This window comes from Saccostrea echinata, unplaced genomic scaffold (assembly GCF_033153115.1).
Source record: "Saccostrea echinata isolate AGI-Se365-2 ecotype Australia unplaced genomic scaffold, CSIRO_AGI_Sech_v1 ptg000011l, whole genome shotgun sequence".
NCBI lineage: Eukaryota > Metazoa > Mollusca > Bivalvia > Ostreida > Ostreidae > Saccostrea > Saccostrea echinata.
Window position 1 is genome coordinate 4,617,397 of NW_026889760.1, and position 20,221 is coordinate 4,637,617.

At 32.0% G+C, this 20,221-nt stretch overlaps 1 protein-coding gene across 1 annotated transcript; it reads right to left on the reverse strand.

The window, feature by feature from the left end:
- Positions 1 to 405: 405 nt before the first annotated feature.
- On the reverse strand, positions 406 to 4,713 carry LOC133184882 (fibroleukin-like). Its single transcript, XM_061319956.1, has 5 exons — positions 4,413 to 4,713; positions 3,437 to 3,579; positions 2,775 to 2,871; positions 1,456 to 1,623; positions 406 to 662 (listed from the first exon to the last, which is right to left on the reverse strand). Exons 1-5 carry the CDS (start codon positions 4,711 to 4,713, stop codon positions 406 to 408), a joined length of 966 nt encoding a protein of 321 aa, XP_061175940.1.
- Positions 4,714 to 20,221: the final 15,508 nt, after the last annotated feature.

Consider the following 20,221-nt stretch of genomic DNA (forward strand, 5'->3'; position numbering starts at 1 on the left):
TCATAATGAAAAGTAAGTGTGGTTTTATCACCATAAGTGTATTATTCATTTGATATTACTGGTAAAGTTATTCAGTTTGGAGATTCCAGTGATGTATTAGTGTGGTATTAGCATCACTAAAGTCTCTCTTACTTTCGTTCCATTAGGATTGATTAAATCTAAGGGAAGATACCTGTATTGTGACGTGTCAGTCACGTGATTTCTAATGAAGATGTGGATGTTAAGCTGTTGTTACAACAAGATTGATTACATGATTCAGCCAAATTAAATTATGAAGAAGTGTTGGTTTATTATCATTACTGTTTCATTCATGTTAGATCCATCAGAAATGATGGGATTCCAGGGTAGATACCAACATTGTGACGTGCCAGACATGTGATTCAATATGGGGATTCAAATAAAGTGTTAGTGGCGTTTTATCATCATTAGTGTTTCATTCACATCCGTTCCATCAGGAATGATGGAAAACCATGGCAGATACCAGTATTGTGGGTACCACTGTCCGTTCAGCAAAGCGTGATGGCAATAATTAAACCACCACCCTGCTCGGTAGGTGGCAGCACAGTCGTATGCAGTTGTTCCGTCGTTGTCCTGGTCAGGTGTACTAAAGAACATACCGGAAATATCAGCATCAGCTACTCCCGTTTTCAACATTCTATCACCTAAAATTAATGTAATATACACTTAATGATCAAAACATGAAAATAATTTCCAATTTCTTTGTTTCTCCTGTAGTATTTTGCACACAATACAATTTCTTATGCGTATGAAATATTATGTTATACCCAATCTTTATACTCCATCTTCATTCGCCATATAGTGACTAAATGATTAATGACTAGGCTTATTTTCTTTATCCCTGTGATCACATGACTGACTCTCCAATTCAATCTAATCACATGACTTAAAATATTCATTGTTTATAGGAAAATTCTGACGAATCACCAAGAGAAAAAATATTAGTTTTTAAACAATATTCATTTTCGGTTGTATGTATTAAATGTAGTTTTCTCCAGACGTTGTTTGCTTTAGTTTCTTCATTGATGCAATTACATTAAATCGAATTATAAATCATTCAAATACCCCAGGAAAAATTACTATGTTAACTACTTTTCCATTGATGAAATGTATATATATACCTTATTTTTAGTAAATTAAGATATTGATATTTTATGGGTTGTCTTACCAGGGGTATTTCTACGATGATTTATTTTATAAAGAACTTTTACATTTACGATAGAAACAAAATTAAAACATTTCTGAAATATTGTGCATATTATTTCTTGTATTCACAAAAACAGAACACTATCACAAAAACAAAACAGCAACAGTTTAAATAAATGTTGAATAAAAAAAAAAGGAAGGATGGAGGCATGAATGAATATTTTATAGATTGTGAAAAGAAATGATTATTTACTCAATATATGATTAGATAATTCATAATAAAAAACGTACTCAATGTTCCCTGGGAAGGTCCTGCGAGAAAAAGTCTGTACTTGTCTGCTTCATCAGACACGGAAAACTGGTCATACATCTGATGATAACTCGTACCGTTGTTTAGTGTGATCGAAACATACAAGTATGGGTTAATGTCCTTAGTAAACAGGTGAATGATCTCATTTCCTTAAATCAAGAAATAAACAATACAGTGCATTGATATATTTGGAATTGTAAACAGGTGAATGATTTCATTTCCTTAAATTAAGAAATAAACAATACAGTGCCTTGATATGTTTGGAATTGCCAAAGCATTGCATGGGGATTTTTTGCATTGTTTGTCTTCAAAATCAAGTACAATGTTTTACATACATTTGATCAGAACTTTGTTTTATTGATGATTCAGTACAATGATCAACATATCAGGGTGTATCATTCTCAACTCGGTAAAATAAAACGTTTTTATAAATGTGAGAACTTTGTACCAAAGGTTAAGATATTGATGAAATACAAGCTAACTTTTGAAACAACGGAAAAATTTGCGACATCTTTGTTGAAAATAAATACTTATAAAATACTATGCAAAACGTACTGATGTATTTCAGATATAGAATTTGTACTTTGATCTGATTACCAATCCTTTTTTTTTTACTTATTTTTCTCATATGAGAATGATGATCAATCTCAAAAATCCTCTAAACAATACATTATCTGTACAGGGCAAAACACGTACCCCTGAAGCATCAGGGGTATAGGATCAGATGCGTAGGAGGAGTAAGCATCCCGGACATATCATTAAAATCCATTCTGATCATCGATAAATAATACTGAGAAGGTGAAGATAAAGAAATGTAATCGATCCTCCAAAACCTACACACAATAGGGCATAAAACAAGTACCCTTTGCAATTTGTAGAGTTTGGATAAAATGCTTACGAGGAGTAAGCATCCTCTGCCGACAGATCATACCCGCCGTAGTAATGTGCATTGATCAGGTAGACAGAATTACAATTTGAAATATGTCAATCAAAATAAGACCTAGTAACAATATGGCGGGTTAAAGTTACTAACTAGATATGTTGATATTTTAAAAAGTAGCATATAAATATATATTTTTAAATAATTATAATCATGCAATTTTGTAATAAAGAGAAATCAGTGATTGTGGAAAAAACCACCGTGAAATTGAGATTTTAATCTATATCATTTTATCATACTTGTTATTCTCTTTCTCTCTCTCTCTCTCTCTCTTTCTCTCTCTCTCTCTCTCTCTAAAAACTGTACAATTTGAAAGCATAAAAATAGTTTTCTGCATTATGTACTGTAAAATGTACAAACCAATCCAAAATGCGGTTTCTGCCTCCCCAAAGCCAATCTTATACTCCACCCAAGTCTTGTCAAAACTCACAGCTCCGCTACGCCGTCTTTGAATTGCCTTAGAATGATAATAAAAAATATTAAATTCATACAGATATTATCCCCCCCCCCCAAAAAAAAAAGACTATACGCACCATAATTGTTCAAAGAAATGTGTTTTGTTGGTGTTTGTTTGGTAGTGAGTACGAAATATTTTTCCCGATAACTGTATAATACTTCTGATCACAATTATTTCTCAGGCTTTTCAGAAAGCAAAAACTTTTCATTTAAAAGTAATGTTTTCAGAAATCTTGTCTCACAGGCAAAAGAAACGCTATGACACAGTAGCCATTTCTTGACGCTATCTACGACCGAATTAAATGTAAAACACGACATATAATGACTATTCTATTTACCTACCGTCCACCCTTCGCCATTTATCACTGTCACAGGCTTATTATATACAACATGTTACAATGTATGATAACTTGCACATGCGTCATCTTATTCATTCATTTACTCATCTCAAAATCTCAACATGACATAGTAGCCATCCCATTTACTTACCTTCCACCCTCCGCCATTTGTCACCATATCACAAAATACATAAACAATTATACACAGTGGCTGTCCTTATTACTTACCGTCCACCCTCCGCCATTCGTCACCATATCACAGAATACATAGACAACGTGACATCGCTTTCTGTACGGAGATATACCATAAATTCCCGACTGAGTCTGTCCATTGTTATAATACTCCTGACAATCCTTTGGTAGAGCTGTATCTGAAGAAACAAACATGATTTATAGTTTTCCCTTTCTTTCATTTATTTTCTTTTTTATTACAAAAGTTCATGATCCCTAAAGACAAAATACAAACATTTACCATTAGAAATCAAAAAGTCAAAGTTTTATGCTTTTTGAATCTATATCAACTTTTCACATACTTAAAGTTTTCTATTATATAATATTCAAGTGAATAAATTTATTTAATTCAGATTTTAATCGTGATTTTGTCGCGAGCATGACGCAGTGTAAGAGAGTTTGCTGTAGGGTGGCGGAGTTTATCATTACTTCTCGGGTTTGAATCCAAGTGCGGTACGTGGAGATCGGCCATTCGAATGAGATCGTATAAATGAAGGTCCTGTGTCGCATAAGATGCTTGCAGGAAAAGAAAATCCCCCACTGCTTCCTGGCCTTGAGGGCGGTGCTTAGGTTTTAATTTTCAACCTTCGATCGGCAAGTGGTGGCGTCTCAGTAATTCTTGAAGGGACATTTAACAAATAAATCAACAAAGAAACAAACATAACGATCGCGATTCTTATACATTGAAGGACAAAGTTATAAGTATATATATCTTTTCATTTATCATCATCAATATTGTATTTTGGAAATTATATTCCTTGTAAAGCACCAAAAAAGAATTGTGCTTTAAAAGTACAATATAAATTAAAGCACAGCAGAAAAATAAAATAAATCAAAGAGAAAACAAACGTGAATTGTAAAGAATATACTTTTTAGTTACCATGACTTTATTTTCATTTTAGAACTTATATACATATAAAAGTATTCGTAATGGGCATAAAAATTCATAGAAAACCTCGTAAATGATACGTACAACCTGCGCAGAAATACTTCCATTCGGGTTCTGGAGAAATCATTTCTTCCATGACACAGAATCTGTGGAAGCGACATTTATTTACAAACGAGTTGAACCCAAAGCAATGACAGCGGTGTTTACACAGAAAAGCACAGTCCGAGAGGGATTCACCGTCATCTTCAGATATTAATCCTGTGTCTGATTTAAGGTCATCGAACTCTGTTTCCGTGATATATAACTGAGCAATTGCATTCACTGCCACAAACACGGACAACAAAATGTAGAAATCCAGAAAACCGCACTTGTTACAATTTGTCATTGTCTCAATTCTTATGTCAAAATAACACGAACCATTCAAAATAACACCGACCAGTCTAAATAACAAAAACCTGTCAAAATAACACGAACTTGTCAAAATAACAAAAACCTGTCAAAATAACACTAACCAGTGTATATAATACGAACCAGTCAAGTCAAAATAATATGAACAAATCCAAAAGATCGTAATGTTACAGTTTTTCATTGACTTGAATCTAAATTGCATACTAAATTAGATTCATCCTTCCTCTCCAGTGAAACTCATTATATCAAACCGACTGCTTATGTGTAGCTACTTTTGTTATTACCTTGATATCCATTAGCTTTCCGCTAATGAGAGTGCCTTTCTAATTGCATGAATGAGTGCACTGTTTGAATAAGTAGCATTAACAAAACAAACTGACAGTGCAATTGACTGTCAACCAGTCAGAAACATAATTTCCCGTCAATGAACTGAGATATTTTTCTTTTGTATTTAGATGTTAAACTCACATCATCTTACAATATTTACATGTTTCGAAACTTTTCCAATTCTTTTTCGGAATATATCATGAATTTATAAATTTTAGGGGAAGAAAAAAAGATATAAAATTTAAATGAAATCAATAAATGTAGCAGCCCGTAGAATGAAACTTGAAATTATACATTTAAGTATCATGAAAAATGAAAATAAATTTCCTTTATGATAATATGTCCAGGCGAAAAATGGAAAAATCGAAGAATATATTTCAAGGCTTTAAGACAATTCTCATAATCTGAGCTTAAACTCTTCCAAATTTTAATATAGATGGTTTAAATAGGGGGATTTATTTTAGGTACAAATAGCGGAGACTTTGAATTCCCTAATATTCTTCAATCTGAAGTACACGTAAAAAGAACATAATTATTGATATAAGCATGACCTCACTATTTATTTTGTCTTATCTGTTTACAGTTCTTTTAGAGTAAAATGTGAAAATGAAGAACAGTAATCAGTCTTAGAAGTCCATTCAAACAATACAAATTAGGACCAGAACCAACACCGATCTCTAAAAAAAGAGGTGAGATCGGGTGCCATAGAGGAATGGTATTTTTTAACAAATCAGGGCTTTTATAGACAGTGTTTGGCAGTCTTTCAATGTTTATAGCATAAATAAACATTATTTCAATGAATTAAGAGCATTGGGGTGATATTTGAAAAAAATTGTAAGCAAATTGTGTGCAAAAAATTTATGCTTTACTGGAAACACTATGTTCTGTTCGCTAACCTTTACTAAAGATGTTATTTAAAGAAAGGGTTAGGAATTCGAATGCTTTCAAATTATAATAGAAATATTCGAATCCAAAATATGTATCGTCACCAGTAAGAATGAGGAATTTGCTTGATTTAAAATTAATAAGAGTTCTGTTTATTAACAAATGAGTTAACAGATATGTAATTACTTTTGTGAATGTCGATGTCATAAATAAAAACTTATATGTGAGGGGATTTTAGTTAATCAAGATACGAGATTCCAATTACATTTTCTGTCACAAGGGAAATCAAAAATTTAAACCCCCTAAAAACATTTTTAGAATATCGATAAGAAAAGTAGGTGAGAGATATATGGTTTTTATTTTTCAAATGTAATATTATGAGATCTATTTCTATATGTATTTATTCGTTTTTTTTTTTTAATTTGTTCATATCGTTTTGAGAAATATAATCTTAAAATTTGATTAACCAAAAGTTCGTTTGCGCATCTGGATTGAGTTGCCTGAGTAAAGTTTTATTCTATGATTTCATTGGTTCTTTGATTTGATCGGTTATTTCTTATTTTTTTTCATCCAATAATACATTTTCATTATAAGTATACATTTACCGCGCTTTACCTATGTATGTCAGAGCAGTAATACGTTTTCATGTAGTTAATCCAGAGTCCATCGTATGCATCTTATGGTATGTAACGTTTATATTTGATTATGTGTTTCATTGCCATTTAAAAATTATTTTGATTGCAAACTTTTTACTTTATTGTATTTTGCAGTCAAAGTTGTCACTGCGAGCTTTTAAAGCAACGCCTGGACGAAGAGAAAATTCGGACTTTGCAGATTGATCCAAGTTAATTTTTTCCGCAGTTACCTGTGGTCCCATAATGCTTAGCGAATTGCATCTCGCCGCAAACCACGTTCTCGTGGTAGCAACAAAAATTCAACAAAATATAAAATCACCTTGATTTAATGGATATATAGCAGACAGATAGTAGATTAACGTTTTTGATTAAAAATAGCACTGTTCAGACTTCGTTTTGGTAATGCAACATACATATGACGTCAGAGTCTAGACGTAGCAAATGTCACGTGCGGTTTGACGAGTCCGATCTAAATTAAAACTGAAAGGTATCTGCGCTCGCCCTAACGGTCGCACCGTCAACATATTAATGAGTCTGTAAGATTTCAATTTGAATTGTTTACAATACACATTTTTTTTTATAGAGTTCATTTTTTTCTTAAACGTTTACTGTAGGTAAATTATTTGATATACTATTTTCATATTTGTTAAATAATTTCTGTAATTTTGACTTATTATATACTTTGTTATTGGTGGTCAATGCCTCATTTCTTCTTAAATAAATGATGAAAACATAATCTGCCTTGCTGCTCGGTTACACAAAGGACATTCATTCAGTCCAAGTCTCGTACAGAAAGACCCAGGGTGGGGAGGATATTGAAAAATTCCTTTGCCTCGGTCATTTTTTTAACCTCCAAAGAAATACGGTTATGATACCTAACAATAAGTGGTATTTGCAAAGAGGTTATTGTATTGATTAAAGATTTTGTAAAAGCTGGCTTCAAACGAGATAAATATTAATAAAGTCGATACGCAATTCCTTCAGTAGAAGTAAATTCTTTACGCTACTTTCTATATGCATGCACATGTGTATAGAGACATTCGTGTATCTCTTATATATACTAAATAACACGTATAAATGTCAGGAATAACACCCATAATCTCTTGAATTGTTGAATAAAAAATCCTTCAAATATATAACGCTTACAATTAAGAAGAATAACCATCTTTCCAGTGAAGGATACATTAAAGTGAGTTTTTTTTTTTTACCCTTGAATTATAGATAATTTAATGTCCCTCCCCTGCATATGGTCCTTTGTTCAGACACTATTTTATAAGGAAATTGACAGGGTATTTCTATTTTCTCGGAGAGGATACATGTTTGGAGATTTCTGAATTTGAAATTAAATTAAGAATTTTGTCTGAAGGCACCCCGAGACGAAAAAAGTATAGAGTAGACCTTTTTTATTGTTCTGAACACAAATTTTAAATTTCTGATAACTAAGTGAATTAATATATTTTCTTTTATTTAAATTCTATGATCGTTATAATGACCTTTCAAGCAAATACCATCTATCATTGGGTCGTGTTATGGCTGATGTTTTTCATACCATTTGACTACGGAATGTTCCGTCTACTTCATCAATACATAAGGGCTTAATGCGGGTGTAACCTATCGACAGAAGATACTCCTCCTAAGCACCTGATCCCATTTCTGGAATTTCCAGGGTCCGTGTTTTATGCCCTGTTTAAAGATTTGTATTGTATTTTTAAGATTGATTACTGTTAGTTATTTTCACATTTTTCATTAAAGATCATGGTCCCTAGGGCCTGCATTCATAGCCTAAAATGAGAATAGGGATAATTTACAAATTCTCTTTATAGAGAGATAATAAACATGTATTATACTAATTAACTTTTCAAATTACGTTAGTCACGACTGAATTAACGGCGAAGTTAATTGTGTTATTAATAAATAACGGAGAGCCAAATTCCTGTTTTGAAAAATAAAAGTTTTCTGAAGGTTAGGTATTTGAATATTTAATATTCGTAATGAAGATTACAGAGGTTTCCAATCCAGCAGATTGGTGCTAGACTTTTCAACAACTTTAATGAAAAGTGTCTTGTGAGCAGCAGTTTCGCAAAATTTAATTAAAGAAAATAAGCAAAATTAGCAAATGATATGATTGTTTAATCATTAAATCTTCAAAAGAATACCAGTATTTTACATTGTTAACATTGTTTAAACGAACATTGAAGATTTAACAAAATACTGATTTCTTTCCAAGTTTTTTGAAGGAGAACCCATCTTGTAATTTTTGGAGTGATGTGTGAGTTCCATTTTAATATAAAGATTTCTTTGTTTATTGGATTGAAATCATTATAATACCATCATAATTTTTTTTTAAATATTAACAATTAAAAGGAATTTAAGAAGATTTATGCTTTAAATGGTTTTTATTTTGTGTATGTAAAGATAAAAGTGCTAGATCAAATGAAATATGAAGACAGTGAACAATTATTAACATTTTGTGCTACAAACTAAATGAAAGGATTGTTGGATGTTAAATATTTTTCGATTTATTTTGGTTGGTTGTGAATGATGCACATATCAAATTACCAAAATGTAAATATAAATTTTCTAGAATGTTCAAGATTGTCACTTCTTGCCATTCTATACAGTTTTTAATCAGTATAAGCTTCTTAGGATACTACTGAGAAATCTTGAATAAAAACTAACTTCGTTTGTCGTATTGGATAAATATTCACACATCTTCTGACGTGTAAGTCAAATACAATTAAATCATTGTTCCATCGCTAGGCTAAATGTTTTACAAATATTTATCAAGAAACATCTACAATATTTACGCTGGGAATCAAATAAAATTACCGAAAAATCAGTTATCAAGCTATGTAAAGACTAGTTATTTTAGAAAGAAATATATTGATTGAATTTGAGGCAAAGTTCATGCGGTATCTTGAAATAATATTATATTTGATCTAAATTTTGCTTTAAAATTATATAGGCAACTAAAATGTTACAGATTTGATGTATTTCTGATATATTTTCCATGGACATTGGAATGATGGTCAGTTAAAGATAGAAACTATGCATGAGAAATCTTTTTAATCATATTAATAAAACAAAATCTCTTTCCTATCATTCTAAGTAGGAATTTTCCCCAATACATAAAATATGTTATTTTGGTTCAGAGGTTGAATGGGCGACTTTGATTTCTCCATGATTGATATTATTGTTCAATGTGACTGTCTTTGTACATAATGAAGAAGAAATCTTTAATCTTTCTTTTTGATGACTTTGAATTTATACTATTATCTCAGTACTCCAAGACTGGAAAATACAGATTCGAATATTTACAACATTTATTCAAAAAGATGTGAAAGTATTGATAAGGGACAGCTAGCAGCTGTCAACAGGCATGTACAGATGAACGAGCCATGCGTTCATGTCATGCAAAGAAGAAAGTAGAAATACAAAAGCTGGTTAAACTACTGAATATCTTATTTTGGTTTGCTAACAATTCTATGTTGCGTAGTTAGAAATACATCTATAGGCATATACGCAGCGTAATACATATAACATTCGCTAAAATATATTATATCCAGTTTCTTTACAGCAGAGAACGTGCAATATACAATTGGAGTAAATATTTTTAGCATCTTATTTACATGTAGTTTAAGAATTAATAGATAAAAATTTATATCTTAATAACTTATACGTATTCTTATTTCAGGATACATTAAAGGTTTAAGTCCTAGAGGCTATTCAGAATTTATACTTGCATATATGACAAGATGTCTAAGATATAAAGAGATACTTATTGAGAAATTCTTATTTCATGCATATTCAAGTTGATATCTGCTCTAGAATCGCGGAGTGACGAACTGATCCTTACGTCGCGAGTTTGATTCAACTGGGGGATGTGGAGACCGGTCCTTCGGATGAGACCGTATAAACCGAGGTCCCGTATCGTAGTAGGTGTTGGCACGAAAAAAGATCCTCACTGCTCAATGGCTCTAAGTGCCGGGTACGTATATAAGCATTTTAACTCTTGTGTGCTTTCAAAAAATCTTATGTACTTGTTCTAAAAGTTCGTTGAAATCCCAAACTAATTTTATTGTTTCTGTCTCTGCTCCTAGCTTCAATTAATTTGGGGACTTTCCTGTCGTCTTATATTCCATTGAGTGATAAGCACTCATCACAAAGCAGAGCTTCTAATTTCAATCTGTATGTTGCTCATTTACATAAACGCTTAGCATTTTCAACAACACGTGGTTGAATAACCTAACCAAGCAATCAGACGGAGTAAGAATGACGTTGTGTTGCTACCTTCCTTGGATTTCAACGTATTAAAAACCCAACAATTCTAAACACTTAAAACATGATTGTGACGTAAACCTTTTGTTTGTATTGTCCATTCTATAGCTTCATGCTGAGCTAACTACTCAAACAATCCATTAGTTTTACCTTTAAGTGTCCATTCTTTTTGGAAAACTGTCCATTCTTTTCTCAAAAAGAATGGACAGCTAAAACAAACAGAATGAAGAGTTACAGGTAAACTTTGGAATGTGTTCAAGAGGGAAACAAAAACAAATAAATTAAATACTTTTTAATTTACATGTAAATAACAAAAAGAACGCGGAGATCAAAGTTAATCCAGAACACAATGTCTGCACAGCATCCACTCAATTTTACTCTTTTAAATCCATGAATAATGCACATTATTTCAATACTCAAAACTTAATTTTCACAAAACTTGAATTCAAATGAAACAATTTCACATTTGATTAAAATTTCGGAAAAATCATTCCTTCGAGGAGAATTCATTTTCAGATAGAAGTACATCTAGTGTTAAATCCTCCACCCAGAAAACAGTTGAAACCATGAACACTACACTGCTGTAGTTAATATTTCGGTAGAAAAAAAAATAAAAATGAAACATTTCCAGATTTGATTTGAAAAACATTTTCAGGTCGAAGATTGACTCATGGCTAATCCAACACTCAGAACACGATTTGCATCCCACCATTACACTGCAGCAGTTAATATATTCTCAAAAACAGGATTCAAATAAAACATTTCCAGGTTTGATTCAAATTTGATCATCTGTATCTGTCGTTGAAGTTCATTTCTGGGGTCAAAATTTGGCTAATATTTCTTTTACTCTTACTTTTCTGTTTCCGGATCCAAATATCACTAATTTTGTGCATAGTTTGGTTTATTAGATTTTGATTCTGTCATATACTCTCTCCATCACAGGAAAACATGTATGCCTTTAGAGCGCAAACTGATATTGAAGCATCGAATACTTGTATAAATACTAATCCACCTGTAACTGTCCATTCTTAAGACAAAGACCTTTTGTTACTGGAATCTGGAAACACAATGGCTATTCAACAAATTGCTGTGCATCCCTAGCTTACCTTTGACTGTCCATTCTGTAAACAATGAACTTGTCATTGTATGTGTGCTACCTGTCATATTTGCTACCAGTTTTGTACATTTTTTATTTAATTTTCAGAACAAAGGAAATCATCTTTTAAGTAGGAGAAAGGCCCCAAACTGTCCATTCTGTGAGAGAAAGAACTAATCTCGGGCCTACGGCCCTCGATTAGTTCTTTCTCTCAAAGAATGGACAGTTTGAGGCCTTTCTCCTTTCCTTATGTTCATGACTTATGTCCAGATTTCATTATAACTGTTAAAGATTTCCATATAACCAGATTTTACAGTATTTAAATGACAATGAATGTGCATGAATTTAAACTTCTTTATATGGAGGATATAACTGAAACAGATTTCTTCCAGTAATTTTACATCTTTATATCCAAGATTTTTTTTTAATAAAACTTCCCTTATAGACAATTTAATCTAAGAAACTGAAAATTGACATTGAGGAGTTTTATAACTCCCTTATATCAAACTTTCTTTATAAAAATCTGTTATGAGCAAGTTTTACTGCACATAAGTCATAATGTACAGAAAAAGTTTAGATTTCTCTAAATACACATTTTCTTTCTGCAGAGGTTCTTATAAAGGAAGTGAATAATTTTATTCCCTACAGCAAACATTTTAACATAGCTTTATTGCATTTCATTAATTCACCGAATAAATTAAAATAGGTATATTAATGATTTGTTGTTGGGTGTGGATTTTTTACACGAGTGAGAGGTAATTATGTATATATATATATATATATATATATATATATATATATATATATATATATATATATATATATATATATATATATATATATATATATATATATATATATATATATATATATATATATGTATATATATATATATATATATATATATATATATATATATATATATATATATTAGGGATGTAAATTTTGTCAATAATTCATATTCGAATTTTCAATGAAAGTATTCGAATATATTCGAATATTCGATAAAATTAATAAAATCTGGTATATTTTAAATATGCTTTTTCCTACTTTCATGAAAGGTTTCGTGTAGGTATTCTTATATACTGAAACGCAAAAGAAACGCAACAAGCAGTAATCTACAAATATTTGAATTTTTTTATCTAATGATTTTCAAAAATGAATACAGTAAGGTAAAACTCGATTAAAAAAAACATCAGAGATTTGATAAAAATGTTAAATGATTTTCTTATAACTTTAGAAAGTAACACATGAATGTTAAAACACCCCCACCCCGGCCAATCAATTACAGCGTGCAAAACTGTCATGTGCAGCAGTTGCAGCTTGATTTCTACGATGCAATAGGTTCATCAATCTCGAGATCTGAGCGAAAGAAATATTCTTTGCCAATTTTAAATGCCTGTTTTTCAGATGATGAGGTCGAATCTTCTCTAGCCAAACGCAGTGTATTAACCCTTGGACTTCCGGTCCAAGGACTGTCATTTATGCTAGTGATACGTAAGAGCCTGTTGAGGCGTGATGTGGTGCATATTTGCATCTGCAACTCTCCATTACGTTTATTTTTAGATTTTCCAGCTTGAGCAATAGAAATGCACACTTAAATCATTTTTAAGAAGCCTTGGCATCGCTTACGGAAAAGAAAGGAGAATTTATTTTTTCGAAAAATTGCTGCATTTCTTATGATGAACAGCTACAAATCCTTAAAACCCCATATTATTGCCAAATGTTTTGTTAAACATGCAATTTTTTATTTCTGTTAAGCGGACTCAAACTTAACGTCCGATAATGTTATGAAAATCATTCAACCGTTAAATTACCGATATTTACAAAGTTGAAGATGTCTTCACTTTTTAGATAAAAAATTATATCCTATATATAATATTTTCCCCTAAAATAGGATGTTGCGTTTCTTTTGCTTTTCAGTATATTTAAAATAAAATTGTATGAAGACTTTTGTAGGTGTACAATAAGGGATTCCATTTGATACTTGTAATTGTTTGAAATAAATAATTGATTTAAATGTAGAAAAGTATAATTTTAACAAATGATACATGTGTATTTATAGTAGCTCCAACTAAGGAACCAGTCGTCTTACCAAGCAAGATAGTCGTATACTGTTCAGATTTCAATCCGCGTAATTAATTACAATTATCAGCCTAATCAGAAATATGATTATAATCTTTGATACATTGTTTTTAAATAGACAATTTTCCTAGGTAATTAACTAATTTCCCGATAATGAATATAAAATTCAGGATTATGTACAAACTGAGATAATCAAGTAATTTACTCATATATTCTGAAATTGAGCCCTTTACAATATTAATTACAGACTAATTCTATCGGACATTTATTTGAATGATCAATTAAATTTGTTTTGATCAGTTCACTGTTCACGTCTTTTAGATATTCTAAGAAGGTTTTCATTTCGTTGTGCTCGATTCTAGATCCGATCGTATTTAACTAATAAAAATTATGAAAGTACGTTTTGTATCATACATAAAGCATTATTGTGTACTTCTTTAGCATCTTACTCAAAACAAAATAATTTAGTAGATCTATATAAGATAAGAAAACAGTGAAAGAAATCGGGCGATCGAAATTGATCGCTAGTAAATTAAACAGGGATAATTCCAGCACTGTTCGAATAAAATAATTATTAATCACAGTACTTATTTTTGTGAAATCTGAAAAACACCGACTATTCGAATCTTAAATTCATATTCGAATATCAACTCATCGAATGAATATTCGAATGTTCGAATATTCAATGACATCCCTTATATATATATATATATATATATATATATATATATATATATATATATATATATATATATATATATATATATATATATATATATATATATATATATATATATATATATATATATATTCTTCGGTTTGAAATTCAAATGAAGAGATGCGCAAATGATATCCAAAATATCGATGACCTAGAAAGAGTTGTCAGGGTTATATTTGAGTAGCTTCCCTTTACATTTACGAACCTAAGATGTCAACTTACGGGGAAAATGGGGATATAGCAAAAATCAATAACACATACCACTGATAAGTTTTTGCGCGTTATTTGTTGGAAGCAGCTGGTAATGACACGACAATTTGAAAACGTTGTTTGATCTTTATGAATTACTCCGCGTCAGAAAAGTTATGTCATAAATTTTCAAACTAAACTATATGCTATATGCTGTGCAATTCTTTGTTCTCGTGTTAAATCTAATCATTGAAAGATAACTATCAAATGATAAGAAATGAAAGTAATTTATTTTCTTTGAAGTATCGAAGAAAAAATTGGACGGAAAACTTTTTTATCAATGCAGTACGAGCGTTGATGATGTTTTCCGTCTAAATTTTTATTTGATACTTCGGTCAAAGAAAAAAATTTAGATTCATTTCTTAAATCCTGTTGTGATGCGTGGGGAATGATAAATTCTGCAGTGATGGGTACGGACTGGGAACTCATTTTGTGATGTCTGGGGACTGAGAACTCCTAAACCGATGATATTTTTAACCTGAACTTTCTAAAACGAGGTTAGCTATTGACAAATAAATTGACTTTCAAGTAGTCTTCGTAATCGTCATTTTTTATGATACATGGATATCAGCATTCTCGTTTGAACTGTTGACAAGGGTTGTTTACTCCTCCATGGCACCTGATTCCACATCTGATATTTTAGAGGCCCATGTTTGATCTGCTCATAAAGGTTATTTTTTCAATGAACTTTTCAGATTGATTACTTATTATTTCAGGAGTTGCCTCGACCAATGAAATTAAAGCATATTCGGTGTAGAGGAGTACTAAGTAATTTAAATTACTTAAGCATTTACAGGAATAATTCGGAAAAATATATGTAGTCCTTTTAAAATAGCATACTGGGCTAGGCGTATGGAAACAATCTATTTTCACACTATCCCTCTGTTTCTGTATAAGGAAATTATCGGGACGAAGATTTATTTTTCCTCTGATGCTCATTTCACGTCAGTTAGACTCCTTGCGTGGCGAGGCGAAGTGTAATGGTATAATAATATATATCTGGACAGTAGGTCACACGTATGTGGAATTTGGACAATATCATGTCAGTATACAACGATATGTAGAGTCTTATTAGAGGCAGAATAAGGGATCATGCATAAACTGTAAAATTTAATGCTTGTCACTAACACATCTAATAACATGTCAGACTTTTACCAGTATCACTAATTGAGTCGAGTGAAAGACATCAAATTAAAAAATAATGACTAATATTCAACCTAAATATTTCGTTAAAGTTAATAATTCATCAATTTTCATTTTACCCATCCGCTCAGAATTTGTAAATAGGAACAGAGTTTTTCTAATTCTAAGTTTATTCAATTTATACTACATCTAGAATAGAAAATGAAAATATTGTTTCATAGGAACCCTAAAAATAATAACTATTCATAACTATGCCTATCTTCATAAATATATCTAAAAATTGCAACATTAACCAACACCTATCCACCCACCCTCTTTAAAAAAATATCATTGTCAAGTTTGCTCATTCTATTTAGAAACATTTATGTAAATACAGAATTAATGGAATACAAATATTAATAAAACTAGAACCGAGCTCGTTGCAAAGCAACGAGTAGGTCTTCCGTTGGAGCTGCAGGCAGGAAGAGGTGACCTTGAGTCAAGGTCATGCCATATCATAAGGTTATAAGCAATCTTGTAAGAGGTATCAACTAACAATGTTTCACTCTGTAGTAAAAAGACGATAGAGGAATGTATGTGACCTTGAACTTGTCCAAATGACCTTGCGAAAGCCATGACACACTCTGGTTATGAGCAAACCCCATCTGTGTATTACTGACTTCTCAGATTCACACATTTTCATACATCCAGTCAAAATATCTTATCCTTAGTGACCTTGAACTTGAGTTTAGGCCATGTCACACTCTGCATGATACCAACAATGTTTCACTAGAAAAAGACGGTGACGAATTTAAAGTTTCTAATCCAAACTCATCCAAATGACCTTTCATCAAGACTATAACACACACTGGTTAAGAAAAATCCCAATCTGTGAGTTATTGACTGGATAAGGTCAGCCATGTTCTTTCAGATCATAGATCGAGTCAAATAATTTATCAGGTTCCACACAATGATTTAAGGATTCATTGTGAATGTTTTTGTCCAGTTTGGATATTGAACAAGACGTGTTTGTGAAACACTGATGCCCCGGTATTGCAGCTTATGGCAAAGGTTTAAGCTTCTCAATTCCGTATCCAACTCCAAGGTCAAAGTCAAGAGATAAAGAATTATGTTTCCCAAAGAAAGATCTCGTCTCAGTGAATATAACTGTGAAATATGAAACCGCTAAGACTAACTATTGAAAAGCATGACAAAGGTTAATTTTTTTTTATACTCAAGTCAAATGTTAAGGTCAAGGATAGATTAACGGTGTCCAAAGGAATGCCTTGTCACAAGAAATAGACATTGAAATATGAAAGCCCTAGCATTAATTATTCAAAAGTTATGGCAAAGGTCAACTTTTTTTTCAAAAGTAGGTCATACCCCAAGGTCAAGGACAAAAGGCAAAACTGTCGGTACTCAAGGGAGGGACTTGTCACAAGAAACACACATGTAAAAATACGATGTTATGAATGAGATTAAAATGTTTCAAAGGTAGGTCAAACTCTAAGGTCAAAGGTAAAAAGTCTAAACTTTTAATTTTTTTTAAAGTACGTCAAACTCCAAGGTCAAGGTCAAATAGTAAAAACTGTTGATATTCAATGAACGGCGTTGTCACAAGGAATACACCTGTGAATGTGAAAACACTAGTCCCAACCGTTCAAAAGGTATTGCCAAGGTTAGATTTTTTAAAAAGTGGGTCAAACTCCAAGGTGAAGGTCACAAGGTCAAAAATATTTATTCCAAAGGAAAGGAAAGGTGAAGTATGAAAGCCCTAACGCCAACTGTTCAAAAGGCTAAATTTTGCATAGTTGGTCAAATTGAAAGGCTGTAGAAAGGATAAGAGAGACTCCGAGATATTCAATCAAGTAAACTTATGATATTGCAGATCAAATAAAGCATGAGCTATAAGAGCAGGCACGTAGCATCAGCCTCCCCCCTTTTTTTCAGACCTAACTTTTTACTTTAGTAATGTTCATTGAAAGTCCCGTTGGCCCCCACTTTTTGTTGCAGTATAATCCCGTTGTCCCCACCCCCTTCCGCCAGGAAATAGGATTCTGGGCTATTTTTCTATTTTGGTTTTGCTTGTGAAGTCTTTTCAGGTAAGTAATTTTTCTTCTCTGGCTGCCCCCCCCCCTTTTCAAAAACGATGCTATGTCCTTGAAAAGTAACATGTAGAGATGTCTGTCCTGGCATATATAGAGAGATTGTCAATCAAATGGCATGTTCAACGCAATAGCAGCAATAAGAAACTCGCCGACAGTTTTTTTTTTTTTTAAATTCCAAATTCCTTTTTAATTTCTACAGATATTTATAATCCTTTCAATGTATCTTCGTGGATTATTGATGGAATAATTTTAGTTACCTGTCAAGTTTAATATTATGGTGTTTGTGCTTTGTAGCAAGGATTTGCTAAATACTTATAATTTTCTATGATTGTACCGAAAAGTAGATACATGTTTTGAAACAGAGCTGCCGCTCAAGCTTTATTTCTGTCGTGTAGATCTAGAGGTCTTTGTGTATATATCATAGGTAAAAGTACCAATACCGAAGATCAAATCCCTTCAAAGTTATATTATTCTTGTTTATTACGCCCCTTGCAGTGGCGGATCCAGGAATTTCATAACGGGGGACAAAGTAGAAGGCAGGGGAGGGGTCTAGGGGGGGGCTGCATTGAAGCCCCCAGCGGGTCTATGACAAAGCCCTGGTGGGGATCCAGGGGCGAAGCCCCCAGAAGTTGACAAATTCTTACAAATAAGAGATGTTTTTTCCTTGATTTTAGGATAATGGACATATAAGTTCTACATACAAAAAATTCAAACGGAAGGGGGGGGGGGCGTGCCGGCCCTGGATCCGCCTTTGCTTTTCTTATTTTATACATGTAGTTATGCACCTCACCAACCCTTCTTGTGTTCAAGATGCTTCAGTCGTTTGTTTGCATCATAACCTAACAAGAAGTCCGTGATTTTTTGTGTGAAGTTTAGTTTTTAAAAATCCGAAAATGACAGGCTAAAAGGATATGTATTATTGATGAAAATAATGAAATTGGTAATCAAAGTTCAAAATACACGTGCGGTGGCGATATTCAAAATTGACAGGAAGTCGTTTGACTTTTTAATACGAAGGTTGTCCAAAAAGTTCGTGGACAATGGCGTTTTTGTCAAAATGATTGGTTCAAGATATGCTTATTGTATACCAAAATATTAGTTACGAAAATCAAAGTCGGAATAGTTTGGGTTTTATTGTTTGAACTTAATATTTTTGTAAAAATCTCGTTCATTAAAGGTCGCCGATAGTGCGCACGGACCAGGGTTAAAATGCCATGAACTTTTGAATAAAGTGATCTGATTGAAATGATTATTTTCTTTTTAAAACGAGTCAAAGCTGAATATCTTTAATATATCACAAATAAAGCGGTAATCGCCATTTTCTGATATCTTTAGTATCGCTTACTTACTAATTATAAATATCCAAAGAAAATATTAAGTGGAAACCGCAAGAAGTATGTTTCAAAAATTGACAGAAAAGCGACGTCGGCTATCCGAACGGGAAAGCGTCCAACCATACAGTTATGGTTAATATGGTTGAAACGTCGTCAAAAACAAAATATTTATTCAAACAACTTAAATTTATTGGAAAATATTTAGTCTAGTGATTTGTAATTGGTGTATACGATTTTTCAACGGTGTGTCAAATTTCGGAGACACTACAAGAAGTGGAAAACCACGGTTATTTGATGAAAATAGGATACATTCCTATTCATAACGTTGTTAAAAATATAGCGCCTTCGGGCTGGGCTGTGCATCCTGAGTTTACGAAGTGTTAATATTGATGACGCTCGTAAATTATTGTGTATTGTTTTGAATTTTAAAATTTAAATTAATCATAATCTATACATTAATATTATTGCACACATTTGGCAATGTGGCATAATAAAGAAAAATAGCGTGCGTCTATGAACATGCGATAAAAATTCAAAATTTATATTTCTGAAGTTATCATGAAATAGACGTTACGTCAGACTGGCCTGTGCGACTTCCATATACAAAGTATTAACACCTATAATGTTCAGTAAATAGTGTGCAATGTT

Excerpts from the sequence above, each read along its gene's own strand:
- LOC133184882 (XM_061319956.1), bottom strand. The coding sequence starts at position 4,713 with ATGACAAATTGTAACAAGTGCGGTTTTCTGGATTTCTACATTTTGTTG. Across the intron at positions 3,580-4,412 it reads GAAGTATTTCTGCGCAGGTT|ATACAGCTCTACCAAAGGAT; the intron begins GTACGTATCATT and ends TTGTTTCTTCAG. Across the intron at positions 663-1,455 it reads ACCTTCCCAGGGAACATTGA|GTGATAGAATGTTGAAAACG; the intron begins GTACGTTTTTTA and ends CATTAATTTTAG.